Source organism: Pinus tabuliformis, chromosome Q, assembly GCF_031772625.1.
Source record: "Pinus tabuliformis cultivar Carrire ecotype Pingquan chromosome Q, CPIR1, whole genome shotgun sequence".
NCBI lineage: Eukaryota > Viridiplantae > Streptophyta > Pinopsida > Pinales > Pinaceae > Pinus > Pinus tabuliformis.
This window is the reverse complement of record NC_142296.1, coordinates 976,894,038-976,918,215: the sequence shown is the minus strand read 5'-3', so window position 1 is coordinate 976,918,215 and position 24,178 is coordinate 976,894,038. Positions and strand designations below refer to the sequence as shown.

Sequence of the window (24,178 nt, the reverse complement as noted above, 5' to 3'; positions counted from 1 at the left end):
GGTGTCTTAAACAAATGAAAGAAACCTATTTTCTTAAGTTAGTTGGCGTTTTCCAAAGAAAGTCAAGTTGGCTAGGCTTGACTCGTGCCCCTTGAGGGCTAGTCATTACCCTCATGGAAAACTATAAAAAGGGGATAGGACTCAGAGAGATCATTTGTGCAAACATCCAAGAAGCATCTCTCATATGAATCTGCCCAAGTAGGAGGTCCAAGTACCTCAGGAAGACGCATTACATAATGAAGGACGAATGTTGGAGCAAGTGTGGTTTTTCTCTAGTTTGTTGAAGGCCGAGTTCTGCTCAAGTAAGAGGACAAATTCCTCATGTCATATTCTACCCAATGTAGGTTTGTTGAGCAAGGTTCTTGGAGGATTTTCTTCTGTGGCTTGTGCCCTAGTTGGCGTTGGTTATGTGCATACTTGGCCACATTTGTGTTGTGTTACTTAAGTACTTGATATGAATTATTAAAGCAAGAGTACTTCTAATGATTAGATAACAATCTTAAACAAGATAAATGCTTAAAGATACAAGTGCAAGCTTCAACTATAGATTAACCCACAAGTTGTTCAACCAATTAGATCAACTTATCCACTTATCAATTAGCTGCAAAGTTATAAGATACCAATCACGATTATCAAAGATGTTTCCAACAAGATTATATGTGATCTTATTACTCAATGCCAATTATTTAAGAGAAACTCAACTGGATTCACAAAATACCAATATGCCCAAAAGACTTATCACCAAGATGATTTATGATCTAAGTGCTTTAGTGAGTGAGCCAATTTAGATGTGAAATATGAATAAACTCACAAGAACACAATGTTAGCTACTTCTACGATGTAAATGTTAGGAACAAGTAACAACAAAGTATAGAACTATGAAAACACTTATACACTTTATGTTCCAATGACCCTTTTATGAGCAATAAGTGACTATTATGACAACAGTAAGAAAGTTATGACAGCAGTGAGGAAAACACCTTAGATACAAGACATAACAAGCCAATAGTGACTAGATATGATCAGTGAGATGCAGCTTGCCAAAGTAAAATAATGATTTTTAGCCCACTTTAAGGTGAGGTATTCAGAAAAATTCCAGATCTGATCTATTTATTACAGCAATAAACAAATCAGCAGATCAACAAGCTAATGATGTTACAACAAGTGCCAAATATGCCCAAAACTTGGAAAAATTTGCCAAAATTGAGAACTTAACTTTTTGAGCCCTTTTAGATGTGTGGTTTAGAAAATTGCAGATTTGATATGTTCAATTAAGCAGGAAATTCCAGCAAACAAATTTCTAGATCTAAGCCTAGATAACCAATGCCCAAGTGGCCAAAATTTAGGAAAATTTAGATTTTGCAATTTTGAGTTATTTTGACCAATTTAAATGTGATTTTAGGGTTATTATATCACTATTATCACTGCTGTAATAAAACAGAGACAAAATGAGGGTTTAGAGAGAAAACCCTAACCCTAAGGCCTTGAAGATGAACTTGCCCAAGTTGCCAAAATTTTGTGATGAAGTTTCCACCTGCAAATCAAATTTTTTAAGTTTTGAGCCAAAAATTCTGCAAAACCCACCAAGAATTCAGTCCTAAACACTTTAGAAATGCACAAGGGCCAAACTAGGGCTAAGGAAGGCTAACGCTAGGCCAAATAGGGCTAGCGTTGAGGCTTGGAGGCTAAAGGAAGGCGGATTAGGGGTCAAAAATGGCCAAGGAGGGAAAAACGAAAGGCAATGAGGCAAGGAAAGCCCTAAAGGGTTGGACGCTAGGGCTATGGGGCAATTTAGGGCCCTAAAGGGCCATGATTAGCCCAAAGTGCAGCGGTTTAGGGCAATGGAGGGTGGCCGAGGTTTCTTAAGCCCACGACCAGGTCAATTAAGGCCTTTAAACCCCAACGTAGGGCTAGGCAAGGGAGGCCGAGGCCTTTAAGGCTCACGGACTACCCTAAAAGGCCGAAAAATGAAGACAAAGTGGCAAAAAAGGCTGATGTAGGGGCCTTAGAGGCTGACATTGGGCTAGAGTAGCCTTAATCCAGGCCTGAGAGGCTAAAAAAATGAAACCCTTGCTTCAGAATTTTGCTACAAATTTCTCAATGCTTGGCTTTGCAAAAAAATTATAGAGACTAGATCTTACCCTCGAGGGCCTAGATCTAGCTCCACTTCAGCCTCTTCTCTTGAACTTCAATAGATCTCTTGCAAAAATGAAAATAAAACACCCAAACCCAAAATATATACAAAATATTAAAATCCTAAAACCCCAATTAGCAAAAATAATTTACAAAATTATTCACAAAAAATATACAAATATACAAGGGTTTTGAATTCTTTTTTAGAAATAATTTTTTATGGCTATTTTCTTTGATAAATGGTAGAAAACACTTTAGAAACTCCATGCACACTATAGCCTTAGCAAAGATTTAATCCACCACATTAATATTCAGGATCTAAGCAAAGTTGATCCGTGGCCACAGTTGTGAACTTGGAGACCAAGGACTGAAATACCTACAGACACTATGTATATATCTCAAGACAATTTGTTAATCATATGGTGAATCAAATCACTTAAGATTAACCCAAAACTATCAATAGAATGATTTATATCCATCTAATGAAAAATAGATCTTACCATTTATCAGCACAACATAGGAAAGCATGTAGTCAGTACATACCACAAATCAATGAACATGGACACCTCGAGTTGCACCTCTGCATAACCCTTCAACAACAATTTTTTAGCCAAAAATCAGATGGCTAGAGACTCAAATGACTCTATATTTACCATAGTTTTAAAATTCGGCCGATTCGAAACGGAAACGGCCGAGTTGATCCGTTTCATTGCCCAAAAATGTGACTCGGTGGAGGAAACGGTTCAGTAGGCCGAGTCAGCCATTTTACTTAAATTTTTAACATTACCATGAAATGACTCAGGATGTTTGAGAGTGGTTTCGGCCTCATTGGATTTCATATGGAGAAAGTAGAATTTTAGATTTCATTCAAAATCCAGCAGACTTATCAGTTTTTCAGGATTTCAGGATTGGAGGATTGCAATGTTTCCATTGAATTTTGTCATGTATTAGGGTATGGAACTCGTATTTAATCAAGAGCACCAATCCCTCTATGTACCTTGATGTTAGTGACATTGGTTGTCGAACTCCTCTGGGATTCGCTCCCAAACCAGGAGCTTCTGAAAATGTCGCTCCCGCTCCCGTTTTCGCTCCTGCTCCCAAGTAACACAAAGAAGAGAAACCGTTTGGATAAAAAACGGTTAAATGATCTAGTTTATGTCCAATACAACCTCCGGCTCAGACGAAACCATTTGCTGAACAAAAGACCTGATTCAGATCCCATTGTGTTGGAAGACATTGATCCAACATCAAATTGGGTAGTGGAGAGTCGTCTAGCAGAGTTTGATCCTGATGAGGATCTTGAGTTAGATTTAGATATTGAGACATCAGTTGAACTTGAACATGTTGTTCAGTTGAATGCAGATCCCAATCCACCAGCCTCAGTCTCACAGCCAGCAAGGACTCCAGTTGTAGGTGCTTCCTCTGCTCAACCACGACAGAAGCGCAGCCGCATATCTACTCTATCTCAACTTGCATCTGCTGCAGTTGCACAACCTGCTAGTGGTACCACTTCTAGAACTGCAGTTGGAGATGATGATGATGATGAGGAGCCATGGGGCCCCCTATCTGACTCTGATGATGATCCAGAGATTGATCGACATGATCTTGGCTCCTCTGGCAGTAGCTACTAGCCAGTAGCTGTAGTACTAGTACTGGAGTCTGGTCACAATTTACTTTTGTTGTAGAGGCCATTTCTAGCCTCCTTGGTTATGTGTTTTTTGTTTTGAGTCTTTGATCATGTATGACAGTTGACTATGTATTGCCATTGGGTACCCTTTTGATATAATGGATTGGTTCATGAGCCTACTTTGATCATATGTTGTCTTCCATCTATATTATAATGCTGTGTGTTTGGAAACATGAATGAAAATCTTTAAAATTATGTTTAAAATATTTAAAATTATGTTTTTTTTATAAAAAAATAAATATTTAATGTATTTTTTACAACGACCGAGTCACTGAAATCGAGCCGACCGAGTCATTACCGTTTCGGAGTCGGAGTCGGAGTCTATCCTCGGCCGAGTCGGAGTCGGAGTTGGAGTTTTAAAACTATGATATTTACAAATAAATTCTCCAAGTGAAAAATAACAGTTAGTTTTCTTGATCCTTGTCAAAATAATCTTGGTTGTAAAAAAATATTTGATCATCTTTTAATCTTAGCCATTAAATTTTTATTTTTGAGGAATTTTCGAATTTATCATTTAATTCCATTTTAATTAGCTCAAAATTAATTATTTTGAGCTAATTTCCTCAAAAATTTGACTTTGACTTAACCACCAAGGCCCAAGGGTCCAATTTTTCTTGAAATATCCAATACCCATAGATTTTTCACTTGGAGATTTTATTTTAACTATGACATTTTAATTTGACTCTAATTAATTAAATTTATGGCTTAGGATTTTATTTTAATTTTGCTAGAAAATTTAATTAATTGACAGACGAGGAGATTAATTATTTTTTCCACCCTCTAATATTTTAACCATGGTGTCCAAGTATGAGGGACCATGCATTAAAATATTTTTTACGTAAGATTTTCAATTTCAACTCTCAAAGGGGGAATACCCGTTTTACTTAGACTCCCAAATTACATACCCAATCTGCGACACAATATGATCTAATAGACGAAGTGATTTGTAATAAAATAATTTAGCCAATTAGCTAAAATTATTCCCAAATCACTTTTACATAAGACTCTACTAGAACACTAGGACTCATCTAAGACTTTGACGAAGAATTACACCCTAGTTTTGGAGTGAGGTTGGTGGGAAAAAACTCTGCCGACCATCCATGTTTAGAAACATAAATGAATTAGTGAGACGAAAAACCTCCTAGGATGAAACTCTCGCCAAAATAATAGGCTTACCTAAGTTGTTACATACATTCACGGTCTTATTAGCATCATTTACATTACATAACTTGCAGAATGGGTTTACAATGACATATGAACTGCTGATAGATGATCCGATCCTATTGAAAAAATTGGTACTTCCGCTTCCTTGGAACTTTGACAAAAATTGTGCAACATGCACTACAAGAGAGATTGTCCAAAGCTCAAGAAGGACAACAACAAAAGAGGAAGGGAAGAAGCCCATATCACTGAAGAAGTGGAAGAAGTTGAAAAGAAGAAATCCAAGCAGGAGGAAGTAAAAGATCTCTACTATGATTTAGTCTTCCTCACCTAGTTCTTTTCAAGTTTCTATTTCAAGTTTTTTGTTGTAAAGTTTAACTACAATGGTAGGAATAATTAGAAGCATGATAGGATGCATCATGTTAGGAGATGGCATCATAGAAGCATACGATTAAAAGCAAGAGCTCGTGACATCATCATAAAGAAGCATGAAATATAGTTGAAATAGAAGTCTATGGCTGTTACCTATAGAAGAATGTAGCTCTTGGTAACCTCATTAGAAGCATAAGTAGTATTGATGGGAAAAAGAAAGTCATCTAGTATAGATCTCATTATACATAATTCAAAAGGAGCATTTGCAGGATGAGGATGATCAAGATCCTCCGTTGGAATCTTCATTGGAAGGTTCACCTTCTGAAAGAACCAAGTGTCTCGCCAGGAATTCCAACTTGTATGGGATTCATGGGATGATGATATGATGTCAAAAGAAGTGAAGAAGGTTAAGGGATTGAAGTTCTTTCAATCAAGGAAGCTACCGAAGGAAGTTTAGATAACCAAAAGTAAGAGATGAGGTATGTATGCCTGTACTTGATGAAATAGATAAAATAGAGTCATGTCATATGGTTGCAAATATCGTGAATGAGTGCTCTACCTTAAGAGCATGATCAAAAGAAAGGATCTCCTCTTGTGAAAGGATGCTTGAAGGCATGGTTCACACATTGACTAGATGAAATCAACATAATATGTCCTCATATGAAATATGAGGTGGTTGACAAAGTCGAAGGAACTATGATTAGAAGCTCCTGGGAGGAAATGTGTGAATAAAGAAATGAAGAGGTCATGAAAAATACAACTATGGAGAAGGAAATCAACATACAAGGACTATAATATTTGACTATGATATCTCCATGGGAAAGATATGAAGATCCTGATAAAGTCTAAAAAAGCAAAAGACCCTTGACGCTGTATATATTTTCGGAGATGTGTCAATATATATGCAGGACGCTAATGCAAGAAAGGAGATGTCATGATGAAAGACCATCCCAAAGGTATTTTTGATTTAATGTTCATTTTCTATTTTTGAACAATATCTGGATGGGCTAATGCAGGGCTACCAAAGGAAGAGCTGTAGATGTCATCTATAACTAACACTCATGTGGCAGGATGAAATATCTTGAAGGAAACATGATACGAAGAAGGTGGCAAGGTATGAAGGAAAGGCTAGATATGGATTAATGGATTACTTTCCAATGAAAGAAAGGATGACATGACTGACATGATTCATGAATAAAAGTGATGGATGGTGGATGCCCTACGAAAAAGTCCCAAAAAGATGAAGACTCCTGAATAAAGAGAAAGAAGTTCATGACATCCAAAGGACGAGCTCTTCAAGCAGCTGGTTGTTCCCTGATCTCCACCTAAAGAGCTGCTAGAAGCAAGTCACTGGTTAAGAGGGAGCTTGGTCAAGTCCTTGATTAAGAGGGAGCTTGGGTACATGCCTTTTATATGACTGGGTACATTTCTGCACTAGAATGGGCATATCCTCACTAATTGAGAGGGAGAGATAGACACACCATTCTTGTCTTCACCTGGGGAGATAGAATGGAGGATTGGGTAAGCATCTGACATCCGATACTCTTTGAGGATGTGGTAGGGCATCCAAGATAAGAGTAGTCATAGAGGACCGATATTCTTTGAGGATTGGGAATCCAAGATAAGAATAGTTTTGGTGGAACATACTCTGAGAGAACCCGGGTGGGAAATAGTTAAGTACAACTTGGTCTAGTGTAGAGTTAGGTAAAGTGTGTTTCTTTACCGTTGTACATTTTGTAACTTACAATCCGACGGTCACGATATGTAGTGATCCGACGGTTCATTCTCTCCTCGGTATTACCGACACTTGATCCGTGGCTTGACACCCGATTGGTCCATGAATTCTATTTAAAGCGCATGGAGGGTCATTTCTAGGGTAATCCGTGCATGAGAGAAACATATGTAAATTTTCATTCTTTTATTAATAAATTGCCTGAAGTGGCCACGTTGGCTCAGGCCGTGGACTGTTTCCCTCTTTGAGGGTTTTAACCACATCAAAATACTGGTGTATTGATCTGCGATCTGGTTGTGAGCGGTGTCCTTTTGGTGTTCTGTCTGAGGAACTTACCCTGTAAATTCCTACATGGTATCAGAGCGATTTGAGGGCCGCGTCTGTTGGTGATCCAAATCTGAAGCCTGTAGAACTGCATCCGACTGCCGTTTCCTAGATCTGTTGTTTCTGACTGCTTTCGGGCCGAGAGGACTGCTCTGTTGTGTTGGGAGCATCTGTTCCAGTGAGGAACCCCTTTCGTTTCACGCGAAAAGGTTTCCGGTAGCCCTAGCTGCGTCATTTTTAAGATCTGGAGGTATACAGTGTTTATTTGTAGTTTACTGTTATTTTCTCTCTGTTTATTTCGGTTTCGGTTTATTTAGCTTTTTTTTACCGGATCTATACCTTTCATTTCTGCGTATGCTCTTTGCCCTGCGACTCTGTGCGATCTGGGCAAATCAGAAACAGAAAGGAAGGATTTTTCTCATGCGTATGCTCTTTTCCCTGCGCCTTAGGGTGATCTCGGAAAATCAGAAACATTGAGGAAAATATTTAGTTTCCGGCCAAAGCTAACTTTGAGCCGTAAGGTTCATTTTTGAAAATATTTAGTTTTTCGGCTAAAGCTAACTTCGAGCCGTAAGGTTCGTTTTCTTTGCATGTCCGTGTTGGGTTTTGTGTTTTTTGTTTTGTAGGGAAAAAGAGCTTTCTCAAAGCAAGCACGCAACCCAAAGCACCCCCACTCTCTCTCTCTCTCTCAAATTTTTTGTATAGATCAATTGGTTCAAAGCTATTTTAAGAGAGTAGAGGTCTTGGGTTCAAGTCTCCATTTTGTGGGGGCGGACTTTTTCATTTCCGCACATTCCCGCATTTCGTCGGCAACTTCAACAACTTTTTTTTAGAAAGCCATAACTTCTTCATCCGGAAGTCGTTTTCAGAGCCTTTTTTTTAAACTAGCCTAATTTTTCGAGATCTATCCATTGGAACACTTATTTTCAGCATCTTTAGCTTCAGTTTCCATTGAAATGAAAAGTCAATACCAAGTTACCCTTGACAACACCAACTACTTCCATTGGTTGGCTTACATTGAGGATTTACTTAGAAGTAAAGGTCTCTACAAAATAGCCTCAAGCCAAGAAAAGAAACCGAAGGATGAAGATAAGGCTGCTAAATGGGAAAATAGGCAAGATCAAGCACGTGGATTGATAGGGATGTCTATTTCTCCAGATCTTAGATTCCATATTGCAGAAATTGATACTCCTGATGAAGCAATGAAACAAATCAATAAAGTTTTTGGGATTAAAAATGAAATTAGAGCCCATCAACTTGAAAATGAGTTGCTTACATTGGACCCTAATAATTTTTCTTGCATTGAAGATTTCTTGTCCAAGTTCAAGACCCTTAGATATCTTTTGGAAGGTGTTAAAGTTAAGAAAGAAGATAGTAACCTTATCTATTCCATTCTTACAAAGTTGGAACCAGCCTACTCTGTGTTTGTTTCCACCTTCCATTCTACAAGAGAAGCCTTCATTTCTCAAGGAACAGACTACAAGTCCCCTTCCTTTGACTCTTTTTGTGATTCTTTAATAAGAGAACAAGAAAAACTCTTACACCTTGGTCTTCTTAATCTTGGAAACTCTTCCAAGAAAGCGTTAGCCGCCCAACAGCAACCAAATTCAAAGAATCCTAAGAATTCATATCCTAAAAAGAATGGTCCTAAACCAAACAAGGGTCCTAAGCAATTTCAGCCCCAAAATGAAAAATCATTTCAACAAAATGATAAGACAAATAAAAACAAAGGGAAGAAGACTGATAGACATTGCAATTTTTGTAATCGAGATGGCCACTTAGAATCAAAATGCTTTAAGAAGATGGAAGCCTTGGAAGCAGCAATGAAGAAGCATAACATCCATTTGGGGCAATCTTCAACTTCAACTTCATCTTCAGGAATGGCACTTTCTGCATGTGGTTGTCAAGCATCTCGGTCTGGCTATGCATTAAATGTATCTTCTTCTTCTCATTCTCATGAGTGGCTCATTGATTCTGGAGCTTCTTATCACATGGCCAAAAACAAAGCCATGTTTTCTTCTTTAAATGATTGTAACACCAAAAATATATATGTTGGTGATGATAGATCTCTTAATGTTGTAGGGACTGGAACTGTTCATCTAGACAATGGTCAGTTTAATGATGTATTATGTGTTCCAACCTTATCCTGCAACCTTCTATCTGTATATCAGATAACTCATTCAGGTGAAGGTAAAATCGTTGAATTTTCACCTCATGATGTTGTAATCAAGGACTTAAGAGATCCTAAATAGATTTTGGCTATTGGCATTGCTGATGATTCTACAAGGTTGTATAAGTTTCACAACTTTGGGTCATCAAATCTTCCCTCAGTATTTGTTGCTCATAACGATGAAGTGAGCAAACTTTGGCATGAGCGATTTGGTCACTTAAACTATCGCTCCCTTCAGCATCTATGTAAAAAAAATATGGTGACAGGTCTTCCTATGGTATCTTGTAGAGATGGTGTTTGCTCCGGATGTGTACTCGGAAAACATCATCGGGACAGTTTTGAAAAACGTGCCTCTTGGCACGCCTCAGCCCCTTTACAGCTTGTGCATAGTGATTTATGTGGTCCACTTCCAGTTGTGTCATTCTCTGGCTGCAAGTATTTCTTAACTTTTATTGATGATTTCTCCAGACGCACTTGGGTATACTTCTTAAAACTCAAGAGTGAAGTATTTAACACCTTTTTGGCCTTCAAGGCCTTTGTTGAAAAGCAATCTGGACATCAAATTCTTAAGTTAAGATCTGATAATGGTGGAGAATATGTTAAAAACACATTCATCAACTATTGCACTGAGAATGGAATTCAAATGCAACATACTGTTCCATATACTCCACAACAAAATGGTGTAGCTGAAAGGAAGAATCACACCTTAAAGGAAATGGCTAATTGTATGCTACAATCTAAAGGACTTGGTCTTAGTTTTTGGGCAGAAGCAATTAACTGTGCAAATTACATAATAAATCGCACTCCTACTAAGGCTTTAAAGAATATCACTCCAGAAGAAGCATGGAGCTCAATCAAACCAGATGTAAGTCACTTTCGTGTTTTTGGAAGTGAAGCGTGGGCCCATATTCCAGATGAAAAGCATAAAGCTTTAGAACCTAAGAGTGAAAAATGTACTTTTGTTGGATATTCTGAAGATGTCTAAGGCTATAGACTTATTCCATTTAAGTCCAAAAATGTTATCATTAGAAGAGATGTAAAATTTGATGAAAATATATCGGCCTGCGAGCCTAGTCCGACGGTTGTGCCACCTCTCCCTATCTCTTCTACTTTTGAAAACATTTCTTCTTCAGATGATGAAAGTGAGGATGACAATCCTCCCCCACCATCTCAGGATCTTCCTTCAGCTCCTCAGCTTCCAAAATGGGTTCGTGCTACTCGAGATGCAGCAGGTGATCTTGCCGGTGATCCTACAGATCAGCGACGTACACGTTCTCAGTTCGAGAGAGCCTCTTCTTTACTGGCTCAAGCTCCAGCAAATTATGATCTTGACACCTTTGCAGAAGCTTCAGGCCATCCAGATTGGGAAGCAGCTATGAATGAAGAATATCATTCATTGTTGGCAAATGATACATGGGATCTTGTTCCTCTACCAAAGGGACGAAAACTTGTTAGATGCAAATGGGTTTACAGAACCAAGTATGGACCAGATGGGAAAGTTGATAAACATAAAGCTCGTCTTGTTGCTAAGGGTTTTTCACAGGTTGAAGGCATTGACTACACTGAAACCTTCTCCCCTGTTGCCAAAATGAACTCTATCCGCCTTGTTCTTTCCCTTGCTGCCTCTTTCAAATGGGAAGTCCATCAGATGGATGTTAAATCTGCCTTCTTGCATGGGGACTTGCATGAAGAAATCTATATGGAACAACCCATTGGCTTCATACAAACAGACTCCAGCCTTGTATGTCGACTTAAGAAATCCCTTTATGGTCTCAAGCAAGCTCCTCGGGCTTGGTATGCCAAAATGAATAGCTTTCTTTTAGAATTTGGCTTTTCTAGGTGTCATTCTGACAATACTGTCTACACCAAGAAAGTGGGCAACTCTCTTATCATCCTTGTTCTTTATGTTGATGATCTTATCCTTACTGGTAGTGATCCCAACCTTATAAACCATGTGAAGTCTAGCCTTAAAAAGAAATTTGAAATGACAGACTTAGGACACTTACACTATTTTCTCGGTCTTCAAGTCTTGCAATCCAAGGAGGGTATTTCCCTTTCCCAGTCCAAGTATGCTTGTGATATTCTACGTCATTTTCACATGGAAGACTGTAAGCCAGCCCCTTCTCCCTTTCAGTCTGGAGTCAAACTTTCAGTCACTTGTAATTCTCCTGAAGTTGATGCTACCTTATACCGTCAACTTGTAGGAAAACTTTTGTATCTAACCCATACTCGTCCTGACCTTTCCTTTGCTGTTGGCCTTGTTGCTCGGTTCATCCAAAACCTTCGTGAAAGTCATTGGAAAGCAACTAAAAGAATACTTCGTTATGTTCGAGGTACAGTTCAGTTTGGGATTCATTATAGTGCCGAAGCATCTCCTTTATTGGTTGGTTTCACTGATTCCGATTGGGCCGGTGACCCTGATGATTGGAAGTCTACTGCCGGTTATGTGTTCACTCTTGGTTCAGGACCTATTACATGGGCTTGCAAGAAACAAGGTGCCATTTCTCTTTCATCAGCAGAAGCAGAGTATCGTGGTGCCGTAGAAGCTAGTAAGGAAGCCTTGTGGCTTCGTCAGATCCTGTCAGAATTTGGCTTTGAGCAGCAGCATCCGACTTCACTTTGGTGTGATAATCAAAGTGCCATTCAGCTATGCAAAGATCCAGTCCAACATCAGCGCAGCAAACACATTGAACTGCACATGCACTTCATCAGAAAGCTCATTCACGACCATGTTCTTGAAGTGCAATATTGTTCAACAGATGATCAAGTTGCAGACATCTTCACAAAGGCTCTCACAGAGGCGAAGTTCACTAAACTTCGATTTATGGTTGGAGTTCAGGAAGTTGTCACTAAGGGGGGATAGGCTCTAGTGCCTCCTTCCTTCTCCTATTGTGTCATATTTGTAAATCCTTCAATCCTATCCCAAGTTGTTCTTAAGGGGGGATGTTAGGATATTCCGACACATAGGAAATAGTTAAGTACAACTTGGTCTAGTGTAGAGTTAGGTATAGAGTTAGGTAAAGTGTGTTTCTTTACCGTTGTACATTTTGTAACTTACAATCCGACAGTCACGATATGTAGTGATCCGACGGTTCATTCTCTCCTTGGTATTACCGACACTTGATCCGTGGCTTGACACCCGATTGGTCCATGAATTCTATTTAAAGTGCATGGAGGGTCATTTGTAGGGTAATCCGTGCATGAGAGAAACATATGTAAATTTTCATTCTTTTATTAATAAATTGCCTGAAGTGGCCGCGTTGGCTCAGGCCGTGGACTGTTTCCCTCTTTGAGGGTTTTAACCATGTCAAAATATTGGTGTATTGATCTGCGGTCTGGTTGTGAGCGGTGTCCTTTTGGTGTTCTGTCTGAGGAACTTACCCTGTAAATTCGTACAGATAGATAGAGCTGTTAGTCAAGGCCTTGCTATGTGACAATGCTGGATGATATGATGCTATACAAATGGGTTACCAATCTGACTCTAAGAATTCTCTAGATTGAGAATGTCCAAGTACCTTGTATGGATTATGAAAACCTCCCTAGTTAAGAGGGAGTGTTGAAATATGTAACTAGGGTCGGTCGTCATAATGGCATATGTAATCGTGATTTTATGTATTTAATGAGAATAGAAAAAAATTTATTATTTGTATTCTTGAGGCGTGGGTTTCATGCTCAAGGGAAATTTATTTTTTAGGTCAAACACCCATTGAGTGCTTGTAGGTTTGTCATAAAGTCAATTGAGTCATTGTCATGTATTGAAGACCCATTTGGGCATATTACATATTGTAAAGAAAAATTTATTGAGTCAAAATAGAGTCAAAAGACCCTCCAAGACCTTGTCATGGCACAAAGATCAAGTTGGCCTACATGAAGGGACAAGTCAGCGTCAATATAGCAATTTGTAACCCTCACAAGCCTATGAATAAGAAGGAACTCGACCTCATTTGCACACTCACTCAAGCAAGTTTGATCTCCTCAAGATAGAAGCTGGAAAAGAACGAAGAAAAAGAAGAAGACAAAGATTGAAGTTTTTAGGTCTCTCTCTCTCTCTCTCTCTCTCTCTCTCTCTCTCTTTTGTTAGGGTTTCTATAGTTTCTGGGCTAGACGAAATTTTGAAGCTGCATCGAAGCTGTGAAGCTGCAAGGTCAAAGTTGTGAAGCTGCCTCTAGATCGAAGCTGTGAAGCTGTTAGCTCAAAGCTGCATCAAGCTCGAAGTTGTGAAGCTGGTAGGTCGAAGTTGCTGAAGCTGCTAGGTGGAAATTACAAAAATTATTGCTGGGGTCGAAGTTGCTGGAAGGTCGAAGTTTGTTACTGGAAGCTGTGTAAGGAAAGCTCATCAAGAAGGAAGGATGACTTGGTCTTGGAGGGTCTTGGTCAAGGGTCATAGGTCTTGTAATTCGTCAATTGAAGTTCTATAAGAAGAGAAGGATTCTGGTGGGTTTTCCTCTCAGTTGGAGAGGTTTTGGCCCTGACTGATTGCCTATATCTTGTGTCCTATTGTCTCATTGTTCTTTATGATTTGATAGCTGTTTGATGATAAAGAAAACTAATAATAGTAAGAAAAGAAGAAGTTAATCAAGTGAAGTAAAAATACATGACAAGCAGTTATCAAAGTAAGAGAAATCACCTACACTTGTTGCCCCCTAAATTTCTCAACATTTCCAACCCCTAGTGGGCGATGAACTACCCCACCTTAAGGGGGTATCTACTACTATATCTTACACATCATGCTCTCATCCCCTAGAGCCCTTAGTAGTTATAAAATAAAAATCAATAAAAGGCAAAAGGCATATGAAAAAGGGTGGAAAAACAAAGGTCGGGGTAACTCATGTACCCTGTTTGCTCCCTCCTACATTCATACACCCAATTGTGGGCTTCCCTTATTATAGCTACCCTTGTACTGTGACATGTGGATTGGAACCTTCCCTTGATGCCCCAGTCCATTCCATCATTATATCACATCCTGCCTGCCATTTGATGGATGTACCATGGACATGTCACCCCCTTGGAGGCTAAAACCACCTAATATGGTCCTTGGTTAACTTTCTTCTTGAACTTGGAGACACTTGTACATTCTAAAGTCCACCGTGGGAGGGTATGCCACTATGAAGTGTCCGTTTGGATCCATGATTTGTAAGCCGTTTACTCAATTGCATTAATGTTTGGTTGTACTGGAAGGTGAGGGGATACATTAGATCTTATACATGATTGAAGGTGGGTCTTCATCTTGGGTTTGGTCTCCCTATATGGGGTCCAAGCCCTCCAGAGGGTCATATGAGTATTTGTAGGGTGAGCTTTTAGAGCCATGGGCCTCCATCATAACAGAGAGCAGATTTCCACTTAATGGGGTCTTTTAGTTCCACTTATTGCTTGCTTGTGTTCCATCTATTTGACGACGATGATGCACCAAGACGACTTTGTCCAGCTGGCTCCACTCTTGCACCTCAAACTTGGTAGTTGATCCAGGGCCCAATTAAGGATTTGTCTCACCATGCGAGACAAAGGGAGGACTTGCATCATTGTTCTAGCCCTTACAGATGGGATACATGCTTGTTCGATCCACTTGGAGACCCATGAGGATGTTTTAGTGCCCTCACAGCTAGTTGGGAGCACCACAGGTCATTTGCTTGGAGATCAAGGGGCCACCCCTTTGATCACTATTTTTGGAGCCCTTCCATCCATTTTGGCACATGTTGGATTTCACTAGGCCTTCCAACGACCCTCCTAGCTATTGTATTAACATTTTGGCCCTCTTGAGAGGCTTATTTTTCATGTTATGAAGCTATTTGGTAGGCTTGTCACCAATTAGGATGTTATTTTGCAAATTAGAGACACTTTTAGGGGTTTGTTAGGCTAATTAGATCCATTGAACTATTAGAGGCTCATATAAGTACAAGTGAGGCCTCATTTGTAACTCATCATCACTTGGATTTGGATCATTGTTTCTTCTAGAATTTCACTACAGCGATTGAGGGACGAATTGGAGATTCTTTAATGCATTTTGATGTTTGGGTTATTGTTATTCTATTTTGGAGTTTCTCTCTTGCAAATGTGATGGATGGATCTACTTTTTCTGCCATGTAAGTTTCTCTTTTTTGAGGAATTTTCACTATATGTTTAACGTATGGAATATTGCATCATGATGCTGCTTGTGCTCTAAATTATGCAAAATTCTTGAATCACTTTGGTAGTTTTGATCTATTGCATGCGTTATTCTTTGGGCAAGAAAAAACGAATGTTCCTAGGGGTTCTCTTTGAAAAACTAACCCTAAAACTCCATTATTTGACAAGTCGAAGTATAAATACTTGTTGTAGCTGGGTAACTGCTTCATTAGGGCATGTGAAGCTGCAATTAGGCTCCTTGATAGAAAAAAACCCTAAATCAATATTATTCTTGACTCCATTCTCCCAATAGACTAGGCATTGGTCCTAGATCCTTGGTGATCACATTAACTTAACGAAATATCATTCTTTCACCTCTTTTCTTCCTCTTTTCTTTGTCCCCTAAGGATAAGGAGATTTTCTAGGGCTTGGTGCGAAATATTAGGAAGGAGGAATTTTAGGATTCCGTCTAGACAAGTTTTTTCATTTATGTCTCCTCTAGGCATCCTCCAGTTTTGAACGAATTTTGATGGTTGAATTTCAAATAAATTGATGCCCTAGCTATCACACCAAGAGGGAACTCTTGAAGCTCCTTTGACTTGGGGATTTCTTGAAGGGTTGCACTTTGCATTTCATCATTCAAAACCTTTTCTCTTAACTATAGGTGATCATTGGATGAGCCTTTAACACGGTATATCTCTCAACCCTTAGTCTCTTATAATATTTCTCTCAGGGGGTTTTTTGTGGAAAGTCACCCTAGCTTCTCCCAAAGCTCACATTTTAATTGAATCTTTTCATTGAAAGCCATCCTTGCCTCACTTTGAACCCTAGTATAAACACATCAATCAGGAGTGAGGGATTTTGGAAGTATTGATCTTAGGCATTCATCATTTTTGAATATTCCTAAACCTGAGGTCGTCCTTCCCTCAAGCCTTTCTTGGAGAGCCCTTCTTTTGCTTCTAAAACAAACAACCTATTATCTGAGCTTCGCCTTTGAACGAGCATTGGAAATCACATTGTGCATCATTATTGACGTCATCATTCTAGTGATTTCCCTATACTGGGACTCCTCCCACCCGTGAAAGTTAGTAAAGAATATGGGACATTGACTAAGGTGACAGTGGGTCCTTGTACCATTGTTGCCACTTGATCTAGTAGTAGTCCCTTTGGAACCCCTCCTAGACCCCTGTAAATTAAGTGGTAACAAGACGTATAGATTTTTTGTTGTTTAATGCCAGGATAGTTTTGACAGGAAAGTAAACAATTGACTTGAGTGAAGCAGTAAAGATAGACTAGCTGACATGTATAATTGACTTGCCTCAGTTTGTGGTAGAAACACTGTTGACATGTATAATTGAAGCAATCATCTTTAATCTATCAACTTTCCTCAATCTTAAATAGTGGCTTGCCTCTACAATGACACCTGATGCTTTTATATTTGGAAGCAGCCATTGGGAATTATTATGTGAGAGCAATGATGTAATTCAAGTGAACGATTTAATACAGTCTTTAGACACTGAAGGGAATCATGTCGTGTACCCAAAAGTATCTTTATTATGTAAGTAAACTCTTTGAAAATGAGCTATTTTGTATTCAAGTTCATTCTTTTGTAATAATATTCTTGTCTATAAGTATTATATTTAAATGATTGTGAAATGCCACTTTGATTTAATTGTTGAAATTCTAAGGCAAGTGCAATAGATAATAATTTTTTGCCAGGTAATTACTTCCTAATGGTTTTCAACCAATATTTTATGTCATTACTATCATTGAATAATTACACTTTAGAAAATCTCAATAGTAAATGCAACAAAAATAATAAAGATCATAGAAAGACAACCATGCACAATAGGGACAATAATTTTACTCTGGGAAACCCAACCTTGGTAGAAAACCCAACAACTTTTTTTAGGAGAAATTATTCTTAAACAAGGTTTACAAATCAACAATTTGTCTAGAAATTTGTGCCATTATCCGAGTCAAAATACTGGTCAAACTTGGCCAACTTGTCCTTTGTGGTCAACCCCCTTAGCCTTTCTTTAGCCCTGTTTCACCTACAACCAATGGCCTTGTGGCTCCTGCAGCCTTCCTGCTGCTTCTGTGGATTTCCTTTAACTCCTGTGGACTTCTTGCTGCTCTTTCGAACTTCCTGCTCCACACATGTTACTGTCCAAGAGGGATAAAAGATTTGATGAAGAGAGAGAAGAAACTTTCTCTTGATTTTGGTGGAGAAAATGAGACATCACAACCTCTATTTATACTTGTCAAATGACGTGAAATAATCCAAGGGACACACCCTTTCATAGGCTGGGTCGACTTGACTTTCTTGGGTCAAGTTGTCACTTCAAATATTCAATTTTTTATAATTCTTTTAGGCCAACTTGAAAATCATTTAGCCATATGGGAATACCTCCCGATGCTACACAAAAATCAACACTCCCTCTTAGCGTGGGAAGTATTCTCCTTAGTTGAAAACATATTTCCCCTTAGTTGAAATTTCTCCTCCACCAGGAAAGTTCATGAGCTTTCTATGTTGATGTAGTGCCTCCTCACATGCACGCCTATTGATATAGATCATACCATCCCGGAGCAAACAATATGAGTAACACATGCCATTTACCCCTGGCCAAATCAACATGGCTTTTTAGGTAAATGTATTCATCTCCCCTAGTCAAATCAATATGACCTAGCCAAAGCAGCATGGCTTCTCAGGTAAATGTATCCATCTCCCCTTGTGAAGTCAGCATGACCCAGCCAAATCAGCATGGCTTCTCAGGAGAAGATTTTCCCCTGGGCCATTCACCCCTGGCCAAATCAGTATGGCTTCTTAGGTGAATGCATCATTCTTCCTTGGTCAAAATAGCATGACCCTACAAATGCCAAATCAGCATGGCTCTAACGGAAGAATGTCTTCCCTATGCTATAATTGCCTTGGGTTATTCACCCAATCAACATGGTTGTATCATGGATCCATGGATGAATGTATCATTACCCCCACTAGTCAAATCAACATGAGGCCCTATGGGTGAATATGTCATTCTCCCCTAGTCAAATTAGCATGGCCCCATGGGAGAATGTCTATCCTATTCTGCAAGTTGCAAAAACATCAACACTCCCTCTCAATGAGGGAGACATTCTGCATCACACCAAGCTTGTCCCTAAAGTATACAAACTTCGCTCTAGATAGAGACTTGGTGAAAATGTTTGCAATCTGCTCGTCTAAGGATATGTACCAGAGCTTCTCTGCTCCCTTATGCACCATGTATCAGACCATATCCAATTGTACTATACAAGTACCTCAACACATGCTTTGTCGCATGCCTTGGCCCAACCATAAATTAGCTATCTTCCTTAATTGGATCCATCACCACAACTGCTTTCAGGTCACCCTGATTGTGTGCTCCATCTGACATTGAAGCAGATCCTCTTGTGCTATTCCTGGCTCCTCTCTTTGTCACAGAAGCAAATCCTCTTGTTACTGCCGCTCCCTCTGTCACTAAAGCATACCCAAACGTTTGGCATGGTTCCCTCATAGAAGGCAAATTGCTCCTAGAGGCCTCTCGTCTCTAAGGATCTAGTCTGACAATCTCAACCCATGACATTCTATTGGAAGGTTACCCCTTCCACTTTGCTTGACTATCTACTCCCTTTGAACTGGAAGCTTTTTCAATTATCTGGCATGGTCTTTGACGTCCTAACAATTTGTACAATCCTCCCTCTCGAACCCCAATCACTCTATGCTCAAACCCTTAGGCCATAAAAGAATCTAACCATCTGGCGATTGGAGCCGAAAGTCTCCTCATAGTCCACTCCACCTTCTTGGGAGAACCCTCTTGGCACAAACCTCACTTTGAACTTCTTGATGCTACCATCATCTTGCCAGCCTCCATAGTGGACTTTTTCTTCCTTTCCGCAAACCCTATTTGGGAGGCCATGGAAAAATGAAAAATCATAGCCAAGCTATAATTTTTTGATATCCAAAGCATACAAAATAAAAGAACGAAAGGATGATAAAAAAATCAAAGGAGAAAAAATATGGTTGCAAGTACTTATCTCTTGATCAAGGAAGAAATTGCTGAGGGTTGTAGGGAACTGTCAACTCCCTCTCTAAGTTACCAAGATTCGGATCCGAATACGGATTTGGATCCGGATCTGGATTCAGGTTTGGATTCGGATACGGATCTGCCAGTGTTTTGAAAAGTCAGGATCCGGATATGGCAAGTACAAACAATATAATTTAAAAAAAATAAATTTATTTAAAAGTAAAATAAAAACATATATTAATTTTTAAATATATAGTTTTTATATCTAAAAATATTTATGAAATGAATAATATCAGAATTAATATATTATTGATAAATATTAATTAAACATTAACTAAATTTATATAAAATAAAAAATATATAACTTCTATTTAAAATTCTAAATATAAAAATTAAAAATTAATGTATCATAATATTCAAACATTAATAACTATTATTATATTTAAATTAAATGAGCATTAAAGTTACTTTATAGAACGAACTAACTCTATAGCTCTGTTACACGGGAACCACTCCCAAGAGTTGGGAAACCCGTTCCAATGGTTCTCTTGCTCCCGGGAGCTTTGGCACTGTATGGGAACGTTCCCTTTTCAGCGGGAGCTCCAATGGGAGCTTGGGAAAGTTCCGGGAGCTTTGAAGACTGTTTTTTTTGAAGTTCCGATGTTCCTTGGGGTTGGGGAATACAAAGCCTTTAGAGAAATATGCTAAACTGCCCACAAAACATGAGCCTAAGTTGAAACCTTTGCAAGAAGAAAGGCCGAAGACATCCTTTACATCGATATCCTTAATTGAGAAATTGGAGCAATCTCCTGATGGGTTAAGGAAGTGTTTGGCACCTCGATGTAAGGGCTATTTCTAGGATGTCATGCTGATGAGTATTTCTTTTGTTGTTTATGTATATATATCGCAAAAAATTGTGTGTGCATATTGAATGTGGGAAATTAGAATCAATGCTTAAACATTAGAGTTTCTTTACTTTTTCTCGTAAGAATAACTAGAGAAACATATGTAAAAGTGTTCCTCTGCATTTGTAAGCCAGATTGTTTCAAAGACTCGTCATGTGTCGTAATGAACTTGACATTTTAATATTTTATGTATATAAAAGGGAGAGACTCAGGGAGAGAGACACCCAAAGAATATATTTATATATCAGAAAGATTATATATTTATTATTTATATATTTAAATTGATTTTAATATTTGAATATTTGATTCAATATTAATTTTGATTATTATATAAATTATATAATTAAAAAATAATTTTAATTTTTATCTTTTTAATTTTTTTTATTATATAATATTACCGCTCCCGATTAGCTGTTTCCTGTAAATTTTGGCGAAACTCCTAACCGTTCCCGACACCCGTACCCAAGTTCCCATGTTCTAGAAACTCATGCAACATAGCTTTATAGAGAATATCCAAACATCCATAGCTTATAATCTTTCATTAAAGTTTATTATATGGTCAACCAAGGAAAAATTAATGAACTCGAATATCCAAACGTCCATAGCTTATAATCTTTCATTAAAGTTTATAATATGGTCAACCAAGGAAAAATTAATGAAAGCTAGCAGCGAACTCATTAATTATTAGTGTCGCTGAATTTTCCATTATAGCGTTATTCGTCCGCTGATTTTTCATGCTGAAATTTTGCGATGACATGTAATTTGGAATTTTGTGTTGACGTCGAAGAGTTTTACACATAGACAATGGTTGGGCGGATCTGAATCCGAATCCATCTCTGATACAGGGATCCTCGGATCTAGCCACTGGGACTGACAGATCCGGTAACACAACTCCTTCTTGATCCTTGCCTCCTAGAAGAAAATCATTGAAGTCCTTGGAAGTATACTCTCCAACATTATCTAACCTCAAAACCATCTTCTTCCCTGTCAAGATTTCTACCTGAGCCCCGAATTTTTGGATCCTGTTGAAGACCTCATCCTTAGTCTTCATAAAATAATCATTAATGTGTCAAAAGAAGTAATCTTTCTGAAGTCCATTTGCAATCTTATCAAGCTTAGATTCCTTTGTCTTCTTTTGAGGTTGATGCTCATCATCGTCATCAACATTGGTTGTTGATGCATGCTACTTTCCCTTCCTTTTCCTCTGAGGACACTGGGATGCATAGTGTCCAAAATCATGGCAATTGAAGCACTTGTTTTTTGACATATTCCTCTTCTGCTGATCTAGAACTGCAGTGGTTCTTCTATCTATATTCTTCTTATCAAACTTTCCAAAGTTCCTTCTTCCTTTTCCTTTCCTTGTATGATCTGCAAGGGCTTGAGTTTCTTCATCCTGTGGACTCTGCAAGCTGTTCTTGGACAACAATCTGGCATTGTCTTGGACACAATCAGTCTATAGCTTATCAAACTTGGGAACTTTTCTGGTGCACAAATTCCCTGAACAAAGGGCTTCCATGAGGATGGAAAACCACTTAAAATTACTGTAACAAGTTCTGAATCATCAATACTATCTCCAATAGCTCTAATCTCATCTCTCAATTGCGAGACTCTCATAAGATAAGAGACAACATAATCTGATTTAGTCATCATGACACTACGAAGATGATTTTTCAAGGTTAACTTCTTGCTAGTGTTGTTGCTCTCATATAATCCCACCAAGGCATCATACAGTTCTTTAGCGGCATTCAACTCAGCAACATGAGGAATCAAGTGATTCTTTATACAATCTATCATGATTCTCCTAGCTTTGGCATCGTTTTTCTTATGCTTGGCTTTCTCCTCAGGTCCCTTTGGCTCTAGAATAACTTCCTTCACATGATTCTGAATCTCATTTTCTTCCAAGACAAGGAGTATCCTAGTCTTCCAAGATCTGAAGTTAGTAGCACCATCCAACCTGTATTCTACTCTAAGACTTGGCACCATTTTGACAAGAGATCTATAATCCAAACAAGCTGTTGAATAGTGTCTCTTAGGCTAACTTCAATGGCTGCTATTTCAACAAAGCTTTGATCCCATGTTGAAATTCTAAGGCAAGTGCCGTAGAATATGATTTTCCTAATGATTTTCAACCAGTGATTTATGCTACTGCTATCATTAAATAATTACACTTCAGAAAATGAAAATCTCAACAGTAAATGCAGCAGAAACAGTAAAGCTTATAGAAAGACAGCCATGCACAATAGAGACAATAATTTTACCTTGGGAGAAAACCCAACAACTTTTCTTTAGGATAGATTATTTTTCAGCAAGGTTTACAAATCAGCAGTTGTCTAGAAATCTGTGCCAATATCCATGTCAAAATACCAGTCAAACTAGGCCAACCTGCTGTCCTTTGAGGCCAGTCCCATTAGCCCTTCTTTAGCCTTGTTTCACCTACAGCCAGCGGCCTTCTTGTGGCTCCTGTTACCTTCTTGCTGCTCCTGCAGCCTTCCTGCGGCCTTCCCACGGACTTCCTGCTTTACATGTTTGGCTGTCTAAGAGGGATAAGAGAAATGATGAAGAGAGAGAAGAAACTTACTGTTGCTTTTGGTGGAGAAAATGAGATTTCACACCCGCTATTTATACTTGTCGAATGAGGTGAAATAACCCAAGAGACACACCCATTCATAGGCTGGACCGACTTGACTTTCGTGGGCCAACTTGTCAATTTAAATATTAAATTTTTCATAATCCTTCTAGGCCGACTTGAAAACCATTTAGCCATACGGGAATACCTCCTGATGCAACACAAAAATCAACATTAATAAGGTGCAAAAGTAGGTGTTTCGCTTTGTTTTGTTTATAAATAGGGGTTACCCTCCTCTCATTTGTTACTTTTACTCGAACAATTTAATCATGAAAGTTTTCATTTGGAGAGATCTTCCCCCATACCTTGCATTTTGCAAGTGCATTCCTCTTCAGTGTGCAACTGCCACCACTATTTTCTGTGGTCCTCGCTCTTTTTTCCTGTGATTTTGAGCTTTATTATTTCAGTTGCTTCTCTAGTTGTGGTAGTAATTCTACTTTGGCACAGATAGACTACAAATCATGACAATGCAGTGAACACCATTCATACAAATGTAGGGATGGAAATGTGAATGGAACATTCCTCATAAATTGACAGACTGAAAATGCTGGCTGCTGCATAATGTAACTAGCAGATATATATGCTGGAATTGACACTGCTATTACAATTCTTACTGTACAGGATAGACTTAAATGTATTTTATTGTCTGTCATTTAGTAGAGTGTGTTTGTAGCAGCTAAAGATAGAAATCAAGGCAGCAGACTGGTATGCAGATGCTTTTGTGAATGCTAGTTTTATGAGTGTGGTTGGTTTAAGCAGTAGGTATATCAATTGAACTGTGTAGATTTATGACTGATCCTGAACCTTTGTTATATGTGGAAGGTGTGGGAACTGTTGAAGGTGGAAGGCCACCTACAAAGATAAAGCCAGATCTCAAGAAACCTGTTGTTAATCTTGCCTGCCATCCACGGAGCCCACTCTTG

General features: G+C 38.6%; 1 protein-coding gene across 1 annotated transcript in view; it reads left to right on the top strand.

Moving 5' to 3' along the window:
* Window positions 1-24,178, top strand: part of LOC149222743 (Transducin/WD40 repeat-like superfamily protein) — a 240,266-nt gene that overhangs the window by 72,526 nt on the left and 143,562 nt on the right. The window contains exon 4 of the mRNA XM_089385608.1: window positions 24,078-24,178. Coding sequence (XP_089241734.1) covers window positions 24,078-24,178 — 101 coding nt within the window. The remainder of the gene's footprint in view (window positions 1-24,077) is intronic.